General features: G+C 37.3%; 1 protein-coding gene across 9 annotated transcripts in view; it reads left to right on the plus strand.

The window, feature by feature from the left end:
• Window positions 1-9,457, plus strand: part of NETO1 (neuropilin and tolloid like 1) — an 82,750-nt gene extending 73,293 nt beyond the window's left edge. For 3 of the 9 annotated variants that reach the window (XM_030552648.1, XM_030552652.1, XM_030552649.1), the window contains 3 exons: window positions 3,183-3,296; window positions 5,701-6,259; window positions 8,757-9,457. In XM_030552648.1, coding sequence (XP_030408508.1) covers window positions 3,183-3,296; window positions 5,701-6,259; window positions 8,757-8,841 — 758 coding nt within the window. In that variant the 3' untranslated portion in view covers window positions 8,842-9,457. Of the gene's footprint in view, window positions 1-3,182; window positions 3,297-5,700; window positions 6,260-7,422; window positions 7,512-8,330 lie in introns of all 9 variants that reach the window. The other 6 variants (XR_003999078.1, XR_003999079.1, XM_030552651.1 and 3 more) reach the window with 6 other exon arrangements.
• The last annotated feature ends 3,058 nt before the right edge of the window (window positions 9,458-12,515 follow it).

Consider the following 12,515-nt stretch of genomic DNA (forward strand, 5'->3'; position numbering starts at 1 on the left):
TAAAATCTGCTGCCACTTCTCTAAACTACACTTTCTTCCTTACCTTCCTCTTTCTCAATGCTTAGAACACTGAGTCTTGTCTTGTCTCTCCCTTGACAACTGTAACCTATTAATTTCTAGCCTCCATGTTTCTCACCTCTTTTCACTCCAGTTTATTTAAAATTCTGCTGCTAGAAATTATTTTCTGCTGCTTCTCTCACCATATTGTCTCCCATCCTTGAATTTCTTCATTGATTTCCTGTTTAATTCTATATAAAATTCTTATCATCCCCTTTCCAGCCCTGCTTACATCTCAGCTGTCACTTCTGCCTAGCTTTTTTTCTGGGGTACCCCATGCTCCCCTCTCTCTCCTTAATGCTGCTTTTATGTCCTCCTTGCATTCTTTAACCTCACCCTCCATTCTCACACTTGGATTTGCCTCTATTTCTGTGCATTGTAACATCCTATTCTTCCTTTAAACCACTCCTCTAATTCCCCTTATTGGGGTTGATTTTCCATCATTAGTCTCCTCTCTGGTGCTTAGGACCACAACAGCTAGGATTTACTAAGACACCTATGTCTTGTTTTGGCATAGGTGTCTCTACACCCTCAGGGGCAGAATGCTGCTTCAGACCTTTCTCTCCATGGAGCATGGACTAGCTTTGCTGTTCTTTTCTCACCACAGGTTTTGATTATTCTAATTTGTTGTTTCAAACTTCTTACTGTTTCTCCTTTCCCTTCCTGTTTTCTTCTCTCCCAATCTATTCTTTTTTGGTCCCCTTCCCCTGTGTTGTACTTCCTCCTTGCCATATATCCACATACCTCAGCATGACTGGCCGCTCAGCATGACTGGCTGTGTGAATTTTTTTTCTTTGGAGCATAAGCTCTTAGAATCAGGGGCTGTCTTTGTATATATATAGTGTATGGATCCCAGTACAATAAGGCTTCTTATTTTGATTGGGATCTCTGACTATTGCTATAATGTACAAATGCAGATGGAGGCAACTGTTCGACATAACATGGTGTCTCCACCAGCCCTCACCACCAAGTGGCTCCACACAACAGTAGCAGCAGAAAGCAAGAGAGACTGCGGCAGTAGCACGTATCTGCTGATTGGCGTGCATCCCTACCAGCAGGTATGGGCTACTGCAACACAATCTCTCACTCTTATTCATAGATTCATAGATTCATAGACTCCAGGACTGGAAGGGACCTCGAGAGGTCATCGAGTCCAGTCCCCTGCCCTCATGGCAGGACCAAATATTGTCTAGACCATCCCTAATAGACATTTATCTAACCTACTCTTAAATATCTCCAGAGATGGAGATTCCACAACTTCCCTAGGCAAACTATTCCAGTGTTTAACTACCCTGACAGTTAGGAACTTTTTCCTAATGTCCAACCTAAATCTCCCTTGCTGCAGTTTAAGCCCATTGCTTCTTGTTCTATCATTGGAGGCTAAGGTGAACAAGTTTTCTCCCTCCTCCTGATGACACCCTTTTAGATACCTGAAAACTGCTATCATGTCCCCTCTCAGTCTTCTCTTTTCCAAACTAAACAAACCCAATTCCTTCAGCCTTCCTTCATAGGTCATGTTCTCAAGACCTTTAATCATTCTTGTTGCTCTTCTCTGGACCCTCTCCAATTTCTCCACATCTTTCTTGAAATGCGGTGCCCAGAACTGGACACAATACTCCAGCTGAGGGGGGGGAGGAGTCTGAGGGTAAACATGAAAAGATATTTTAAAAACATTGAGGTACTATCACAGAAATACATGTTTATGATCAGACGGATACATATTTATGCTTTTTTTAAAAGGCATTTTATTTAGCTGATGGAGCATACCTGTTCTGTTGGAGTCATTATAATCTGCTTGGCTAATTAAGTGGCTTTTGGTGTATGTGCTAAAATTGAAAATACAGATTATAGCTGTTATGTTCTATTGGGTGACTATTTTTTTGGGAAATGTACAAGTTTTGATAACATTTGTTATTTGCTTAACAGACTATAGCAGCTCTGAAGAAACTTGTACAGTCAATTATGGAAATCTGCACTTAGGCACTTTTTAAAAAGTGGATTTCTTTTTATGTGACATAGGAAGTCATGAAGTTCCACAGTATAAATCCTTTGTACAGTTCTTTAGTTTTTTAATCTGCAACTGCTCTAAAGTACATCTGTCTCAATGCCAAGCATGTGTGCGACCATAAGTCCTACTTAAAAAAAGCATAGGACACATGCTTTCATGAGAATAACAGTTGGCTTCTAAAGTCATTATTGTGACCACCACAATCCTTTCAGATTAATCAACGTGATTAGAACATTTAACAACTTTCAGTTTTTTTTAAGCAAATTTTTAAGCAAATGCTTTTAGTGTTTTATGAGCACAAATGTTTGCTTAAACCAAATGTGTTTATATTGAATTTCTTCTTTTAACAAAAGGAATGTTACTGAAATGACACTTTGTATATGTAGCATTAAATATTTTAATTTTACCCTTTTAAAGCATTTTGAAGGAGAATTCTTACCAGGCTAATACACAAGTACTTTAAGCAGTTGAACAGCATAGTTCATTTATAAACATTATCAATTCCTGTTGATGGCACTGATTTTGCATGTGCAGACTGATAATATATGGCCTTCAGAACAACTTTCATTCTGAGGCTTTAGTAGTATTATTGACTTGATTCCATCAGCCTATGCACCTTAGGGGAACTATGCACTACCCCTGGTTCATAGAGCTTTATAATCTTTGTACATGTGTTAACAGAAGGATGAATTTGCATTGTAGTTCTCCTTTCTTATCATTCAGAGTATTTTATCTCTTGTGGAATAACTATGTTCAGATGCTGGTAATATGAGTCTAAGTACATAGGTAGATCAATCTCTTAATTCACTGACACCAGTATTTTATCTAGAACTGAGTTTCTACACATTCTAAACTAGAATATTTATTAGAATAAAAAAAAAGAGACAGTAGTCCCATCCATCTTAAACATGAGAGAAATCCTGTGCCCCAGATTAGTGTGCTGTGAACGATTTGCGAGTTGAGTGGTGCAACTAGTATAATAAAGAGTTACTGCTTCTGAGGAACCTCTGCCATATAGTTAATTGCTGTTTAAGATTACATCATTCCTAGATGTTCTTAGTATTGAAAGTTGAGTGATTTACTGCTTAATATTGGTTTTCCTTCTTTTTGTTTTTAGCCCCTTGTGAAACCAACTCATTTTTTTGCCATAGTAATATGTGTATTAATAATACATTGGTCTGCAATGGACTCCAGAACTGTGTGTATCCTTGGGATGAGAACCACTGTAAAGGTAATTTATAGGTATATAGAGCTGAAATTGTCAAGATATTTAACTATGTGGGGAACAGCATGATTATACTCAGTGACTTATTAACCTATGTGCCAGACCTATGGGTTAAGGCTTCAAGCAAGGGCAAATAGGGGGTAGTATACAGCAGGCAACCAAGAAAAGAAAAGAGATGAAAGCACTGGTGAACCTGGATAAAATGTTGCCATTTTGCTTTGCTTTTAACTTGGTTGTATATGTTGTGACCCATTGGTTGTCTCTCATGTATATGTGAGGTTTAGTCTGTTGTTCAACTTTGGAGTCCATGTCATAGATACCTTTACAGTAGTGGGGCAGGAGGTGGGGTATAAAGGTGTATTTGTTCTTGTATGAAGTGGGCTAGGAGGAGAAAGAAAGGTTTAGTCTATCACTAGCTACTTTGACATCAATGTGGATGGCTGGGGAAGTAGGGAAAAAGCATCCCTTATCATGTTGAAAATCAGTTTTTCCAGTTGTGATGCCTGTTGCTAATAACAGCAGCACTGAAACCCCAGGCACAGCAGGAGTAATTCTGTATCAAGCAGCCAAATCTATGTATAATCTCACAGTCAAGTTGAAATCTAAAGAATAGATGCGGGAAAGCAGGCATGATGTCTGTGTCATGGAGAGATATTGGCACCCCTGATCAGGTGGTGGCATTGGTTTCCAGGTGGCCTATGTCAGATTCCCTTTACTTTTGAAAAATTCAGCATTGTTTTCTTCAGAAAAAATGATTTAACTAACTCTCCTTTGAGGCTGTGGACACCATTTGCTTATTCTGTCACTGCAGATTTGATCTTGGAAACATGAGATAAGCCAAATTTAGGAACCAATCAAGGGGGAAAAAATGAGGGTGGCTTAACAGTCAGTTTATAAGTGCACTGAAGTCTGTAAAATCTTCTGACAAGCAGGGAAAGAAAATAAAATGTAAATGAACTCATACCGGCAATGAACACAATGAGGCACTTAAAAGAAGTAATATTCCTTGCAGAAGCTAGGCTTACGGTTGAGGAAAAGCTTTTCTTTTTTATTCATAAATTAAAAAAAGGGGAGAGACCCTCTCCTCCCTTTAATTTCTAGACTGAATCTCATCTCACATTGTCTAAGTGCCATGCTGAAGCAGTACCGTTACCACTAAGGCATGTTTTTATTTATTCCCCCATTTATATTTCTTACTAGAGAAGTAGATTTGCTGGCTCCAGCAAACAAATAGGCTGATTGCGGTGCTTCTGTTTTTTGAATCTGGTGCCAGGTCTTCTTCACTTAGTTGGGAGGACCCTGGAACCAATCTACAGTAGCAGGCCAATGGGGAGTGAACCATCACTTTAAATACCATGAAGGCCACAAGATAAGGTGCCTGCAGGCCAAGCAGTGGGTGTTACTGATTTGTTGTGAATGCCTTTGATTTTGAAGTAATACCAATCTGTTATGCATTAGTATGACAGTAGAAATGAGGCTGAATTAAAAGTTAAACCTTATTCACAATTTCCCACTGAAAATCACGTGCCTAAAGTTCTTGTACTGAGAGGTGCTGAACTCTTTCAACTCCCATTGAACTCCATCATCAGCTCACCCAGGCGCCTGTAAATTAGGAAGCAAACCACAGTGAAATACATAGAAATGGGAGATGAAATGAAATTCCCTTTCTGAGAGTCCACTGAATCTTTTTAATGCTGGGACAGGTATTTTAGCAGGCAGGGAGAGATTGGCACTTGGCAGCCCATAGTAAGGTACAGATAGTGTGTAGGATCAACCTTTTGAATTGGGGCCAGTGGTGTTCTGAAGGATTATACTCATTAAGCCGGTTCTAGGAAATAAAATAAATAATGGCTGATAGAGGATTTTTCCTGGAAACCTTATTTTGAATAACTCCTCCTCCATTTTTTTCTGATTCAGCTCAATCTTTGAATACCGTCAGCTCAGCTCATTAATATTAGGAGTTCAGATGAGTTCCAAATCCAAATAAATATGTATTTTTAAATCCCCATAAACTGTTCCTGCTTTCATTGATCTCATTTCCCAATCTCCTATATCTAGTGAGGGGTGATGGAAGCAAAACAGAAGTGTTGTGTAGCAGACTTGTGTTTTGTTGTGGAATATAATGGGGATTTGGGGATGAAACTGAAGACAGCATTTAAAAACTAAACTAGCCTTTCATATCTTTGAGTTTGGTTACATCCTGATTATCACTTGGCAAAGGGGAAAGGTTTTGGTATCTGTATATGATTGCTCTATCTTTTATTAATATTTCTTTTAAATTGTTTTTACAAAATTGCTTCTGTAAACTTAAACACAGAATAAAAACAAGGTTATGCTAAGCATCAAAATCGTGATGGTGGTGTTTCTTTTTTAATTGGATATTAATGCTGTGCTTTTCATCTTTACACAGAAAAAAGAAAGGCTAACATTTTGGACCAACTTACCAATACCAGTGGGACTATAATTGGGGTGACCTCTTGCATTGTGATCATCCTCCTTATTATCTCTGTTATAGTACAGATCAAGCAACCTCGTAAAAAATTTGTCCAAAGGAAAACAGACTTTGATCAAACAGTATTCCAGGAGGTGTTTGAGCCTCCTCATTATGAGTTATGTACTCTTAGAGGGACAGGGGCTGCAGCTGACCTTGCAGATGTAGCAGATGACTTTGAAAATTATCATAAACTGCGGAGATCATCTTCAAAATGCATTCATGACCATCACTGTGGATCACAACTATCTAGCACTAAGGGCAGCCGTAGTAACCTCAGCACAAGAGATGCTTCTGTCTTGACAGAAATACAACCCCAGCCTGTAAAGCCCCTCATCCAGCCCATGAACAGGAGAAATATCCTTGTCATGAAGCATAGCTACTCACAAGATGCTGCAGATGCGTCTGAGATAGATGAAATTGAAGAGGTACCAACTACAAGTCACAGGCTGTCAAGACATGATAAATCTGTCCAGCGGTCAGTATCAATAGATTTTTGATGAAGACTGTTGCATAAGGACTTGATTGCCCCTAAAATATTCCCGTTTTCCTCATTTTATGTTTCTTTTATTTGTAGGTTAGGCCACTATATTTTCTCCTCTCTCTCTCTCTTTTTCACCCCCCCTCCACCTTCGCCCTTCCTAAAGCCCCCTCATCCCTGTTCATTCATTCATTCTCTCTCTCTCTCTCTCTCTCTCTCTCTCTCACACACACACACACACACACACACACACACACACACACACACACACACACAACCTCTCAACTAAGAGTGGGTACAATGTTTACTAAACCAAAGAATTTTTTGATAAAATCTAGTTTTTTGAAAGAACTACATGCATGTAGTTTCCTTATAGCTAAGAGGTGGCCTTGAGTACTGTCCATAATCCATGACAAGAGTAAAGTCCAAATGAGTAAAAAAGGGGAGTATTGACCTATTTTGGTGCATGACAGAGCAATGCAAAACACTCTTCAGAGAGAAGGAAACCCACTTTCTTATGAAACACTGTTTTCTACAAATTGAATGACAATATTTTCAAAATATTACAAAACTTGTTCTGTTATTAACCATGAGATCACTGCTTGTCATATTAATATCTCTTTCTCTCACTTAAAATGAGACATTTCAGTGCTTATTAAGTATTCTTATATATTTACATATAAAAATGTTGTTGAGAAGAGTCTTTCTAATCAATGAAAAAAAGCAAAGTCTGACATTATTTAAATACAGAAGCTATTTTTACTGTGTATTGCATCTTGAATGCCTGTAAATAAGAATGATTAAAGGTTTACAAGTAAAGAAAAAGGAAAACAGAAACACTTATGAATGACTTATTTGGAAAAGAGTACTCAGAAACTTTTTATATGTATTTGTGTTTTGCCTTGCATACATTATTGTTGTGCTTTTGTGTTTTATATGCCCTACATGGTTTGTGTGTGTGTGTTTGCGCGTGCACATTTAAGCTATCTACATCTCTTAAAAACTCATCAGTTATTTTAGTCTAGTTGCATGCCGGTGTAAATGGCTTGATGCTATTGGTACAAATTGATCAAATTATCAATAGATATGCTTTTTATTAAGTGTATATATGCATATATTTCTTTTTTTCTATGCAAACATTATTATGTTGAATGAAATAGCCATAACATTCCAGGTTCTGCCTCATTGGGTCTCTAAGCAAACATGAGTCTGAGTACAACACAACTAGGGTCTAAAAGACAAATTCAAGGTAAGTAAACATACATGAATGCCACGTGCACCATCTGTTGCATTCCATTATATATTTTTATTTGACAAAGTTTGATAGTTTTTAAGATATATGCTAGCAAGCTAAAATCTTTGTATCTAGAAAGTCAGTTTTGAATATATATACATATATATATATATATAGAGAGAGAGAGAAAATTTAAAATTGCAGATGACTGCTTTAATGATATAAACTAAACATTACATCTATTAAAATTCTTATACTTGATAGCTTTGTAACATCCCACTGCTAAATATGAGCTGCATTTTAAGGACATTATAAAGACAGATGCTTTGCATGGATGTGGTGTTTCATGTTTCATTTATGAAAATTACATTTTAAAAGTCCTATCGTGATACAGTATGTAAAATCTGGCAGCCTAATTTATTTTAGTTATGAAGATATGAAGCTACCTGTTGTCTATTCATTTGAATAATTCAAGAGAGTCAAGTGCAGCAAGGCAGAGTTTCGTTAGTTTGGGGAGTCAGTAGTGTCATTTTAATATTTACCATTTATAAATCATTTTACTTGTCATTTAGTAGGCTGTTCATTTGAAATTAATTTATTACCACCAGTATTTATTTGAATAAATATCTCAACTTTCAAAATGAAGTTACAGCTAGATCATAGGCTATACACACGTTATATATACAATTATTATACAGATGTTTATAAGTTTATATATCTATTTTGTAGGGAGAAAGTGTAAATACTTTAATGTTTTTTACATAGATAAATATATTCGTCTACCTACATTTTCCTTTATAGGGAGAAAACATTTTAACTGTGTTTTGTTTTCAGAGAAGAAATATTTACACAAACATGGGGACTGTGAAAAGAAAAACCTATAGTGAACTATTTCAACGGTCTGGAAAAAAAGTGGATACATTTCTAAATTTCATTCCACTGCCTTTATCCAAACCTGAGAGTTATAGATGTTTCTTACTTCCTCAGCAAGATATTCCCATTGCACAATAACATGTTTCTTTTGTAATTTGGTTGCTGGCCACAAAGTGCTCCTTAGTTTTTAAATACATTTTGAGATTTACTGGAAACTTGAAGAAGAAATTAGTTCCTGGCTGAAACTATCCTAGTTTTATTTTTTATATTAGTATTATTTCAGTTAATACATTTTATGTCTTTATCAGCTTGTCTGTTGTGTAATATGTGAAAGAAGATTATTATACATTGAACTTTTGTTATATGTACATTGTTTTCATTATATAGACTGCTTGAGAATAGTGCGCTCCTGAGTGATTTTGAACATGCTACAATGAAATGTGAAACTATGGACCATGGAAACACCAGCTAGAGGTTTTATGGACTCTCTGACCACCTTTTCTCATATCATGATAAAGTTCAGCAAACTGTATTGAGTAAAATTACTAGATGGCAATAAGACTCTAATTATCATCATTATTAGTCATTTTTATTTTTCTTTTTTTCCTCTTTTTAAATTTGGTTATGAAGTAAGATACCCAATTTCAGGAACAGTTTATTGAAATCAGGTATTTAACCATTCATAATCACGTCAATAGAAATGTTTGTTGGATATGCATCTAGCAAAATGATTGAATTTGACCAGTGAGAAAATAATCTGCATGTATGTTACTGAATATTTGAGTTGGCAAAAAAAATCCCTTTTATTAGAGACATTGTAAAAAGCATGCATTCACAATTACTGTTGTTACTGTTCCATTTCTTTGTGTCATATGCTTGCTACTTGTAACTTTTTATATAAAGATACATAAAACAATGTATAATAATTTCTTACCTTGAGTTTTAAGATAATGTTTTCATTTACTGAAGCAAAACAATTTTACACCGAAATTTACCAACCTGTTTCTACAAGGTTATGCTCAATAATCAGCTTTCAGGAACTAAAAATCAAACAAACAAATACTTTAGAATCACCTCTGCCCTCCAACATTTCACCCTTTATAATGTATTAAAAGGTTATATTATATACATGGAATATTAAATATAATATATAAGTGATATATTATATTGAAATAAATATTTTCATATTATGTAAAAGTACAAATGAAATGAAACATTTTTACATTGCCAAAACAAAGTTTCACTTTTTTCCCTTCAGAAGTTTCATTAAAATCAGTATATTCCCACAAAAACCTTTGATGTTTGACAAAACTGCCTATTTTTGACAGAAACTTCTGTCTACAACATTTCAACCAGCTGTATATAGAACATCCACAATACAAGTACAACACAAACAGCAGTGAAAGATTGCCTATGCTTCTCTGCTAATACTTACAAGGGTGCTAAGTGTGGCATTGGAGATATTTATGAACTTGAAACTGGTCCTCTCAGAACTAGACTGAGGGCTGGACTATATTAATAAAGTTTCATCTGTTTGACTAAACTGATTTCAAGCTGATCTAGTTAAAGTGGTGTAAAACCCTAATGTAGATGCACTTAAGCTGATTTAACTTCTGGGTAAATCAGTTTACTTAACTCTGTAGTTTACTGATGTAAGTTATACTGATATAAGCAAGGGTTAAACTGATTTGTGTGTTTACATTTTAGATTTGCACTAGTTAATTAGATCAATTTAGTTAACTCAGTGCAATTTTTCTAATACAGACAAGATTTCAGCCCAGCTTGTTTATTTCTCATGGTGGGTTTTTTGTACCAAGTGGAATTACAATAGTATTGAGGGCTGTTTTGGTTTTGTTGGCTGTAGTGCTTTGTACTTCCTTTTCCTTTTAGGTGATAGTGTCAACCAATTACCCCTTTCAGTGTATTTCCCTAGCTCAAACATGTTCTAATCCACAGAATCTCAGCTTTCATTAAAATAAAATAAGTCACTACGAAAGAAGTAAGTTTCTAGGACTCATGGTTGCAATGTAAGCCATCCAAATAGGAGCAAGGTATAGATGGAATCCATCTGATTCCCTGATTCTTCAGACAACTTAAACAACTGCTCTGAGAAGTGTGACTATCCCATCCTCCATGAATATCTTTGGGGTTTTATCTCTAAAGCCTAACAGTGATGTGTTAAATGTCAAAAATAATTATTTCAGTGCTGACTATTTTAGTGGGTGGAACAGAAATGGGGTAGGAGTGAGAGTTGCTGGAGAAAAGGAAATGTAGAGGGAAGAAAGGTAGAGAGATGGGGAACGTGCAGAGTAACAATGAAGGGAGGATAGGCTGGGTAACTACTGGAGGGTGTTGGGAAGTCATGTAGGTGTCACTCACTTCCTGTAATAAGTTGGTTAACACACTAGTGACTGTGTTAAGATGCTGTCTAACCCTCCAGCATAAAGGAAACAAAACAAAATACTGAACATTTCAGAATTGTGTATAGACCTGCTTTTGTTGTGCTTTGCAGAATCATTGTCTTGCAAACGAGGATCGGGCCTTAGTTTTGTGTTTCCTTGGCCCCTGTCCCTCCTTACATTGTAGGTCCCTGTTGACACCCAAGAACATTCCAGTTAAGGTAGCAAAAATAAAGAGTTTTCTGAGTTGTCACGGCTCTTATAAAATTGTGCAATTCCGAACTTTGTACAAAGAAGTTTCCCATCTGACCCCTAAGCCTATCGCCTCACCCTCACCTCTGCATATAACCTACAAACTGCGATAAGCTGTCTGGCCCGCTCTGCACTGCTGCTATAGAATTCCCTTTCTGACCATTACCTTGTCTCCTTCAGCATTGCTCTCGTGCCCACTCTTTCTTCTCTTGCTATCCAGGCCTTCATGACTTTGCCATCTTGCATCTTGACTACCGCTACCACCTCCTTTCTTGACTCAGCAAATGCAGTTTTGACCCTCTCAACTCACTTCAAAATTCTACTGCTTCACCTTACCCTGTGTATAAACTGCAATGCATTACCAACCTGTTGCCCTGGCTTTATCTTCATTCGGCCCATGATGCCAGTCTTCATCATCCTTTAGACCAATATTTCCACAAGTGCCTTCATGCTTTCTCCCATACTGCACCTTGTGCTTGGCAGTAGCTCCATATAAAAGTCTGTAAATGATCTTAACCTCCTCCACACCCTTTCTTAAAACTCACCTCAAATGGGAAGCCTACAGAGCAATTGAGAATGACTAGGGAATCGAGATGCTGTAACTGCTGTTTATTGTACTAAACATCACAATATTATAGTTAATTTTGCCCTGTTTCTGTTTCCACCTCATGTTTCTCTATTATATTCTAAGACAGTAAGTTCTTTGAGGCACAAATTGTGTCTTTTTAATTACATGTGTTGCTGCATCTACCAATTCATAACTGGGGCCCATAGAGGCTACCCCAATATATAATAATAAATGTAAACCCATTTGTTAACCCACTTTCCATTGGAGATTCTTGAGAAAAGCAGTTCCCATATCAGAGACACTGGGTTAGTAGTTGGGGAAGTTGAAACTGCCTAGCCTGTGTGATTGAGACCCAGGCTCCAAGTGGGAGTTGAAACAGAGAAAGGGAGAAGTTGTTTCTGGGATAGGAGCCTGATGGACATGCCTAAACAATCAGCCTGACACCCAAAATAGCCTACACAAGGTAAAGAACATCTAAACAGGGGCAGCTAGCCCAAATCAGCACAGTGCTTGGGAGGGGAGAGGGGGAAGCAAGGGAGTCAGCTTCCAACAGCAGCAGGAGATGCAGCCTCTCCCCCCGGTTCTCTCTGCAGGGGTAGGTAAAGGGGGGAAACCTGACCATTTTGCTTCTCAGCAAGAGGAGCCCAGTTAACACGAAGTACTCAGCTTCATTAGCAGTGAACCTACTTAGTTAGCTGACCCTCAAAACCTGAGCTACCAAAGTCATAGAGAAGTCAACTCTCTTCCCTCTCATGTCCCAGCAATCAATACCAACAAATTGGAACCAGCAGCTGCAGAGGAAAGCCAAATTGCCCAAATCTGGGCAAAAGAGAGTGGGAAAGGAGTCCTCAGACTCCAGTTTTGGGGAAGAGCCCTAACTGCCAGCCTCACCCAGTAGGCCTCCCTTGCACTAGAAGTCAATCATGT

Source organism: Gopherus evgoodei, chromosome 2 (genome assembly GCF_007399415.2).
Source record: "Gopherus evgoodei ecotype Sinaloan lineage chromosome 2, rGopEvg1_v1.p, whole genome shotgun sequence".
Taxonomy (NCBI): Eukaryota; Metazoa; Chordata; order Testudines; family Testudinidae; genus Gopherus; species Gopherus evgoodei.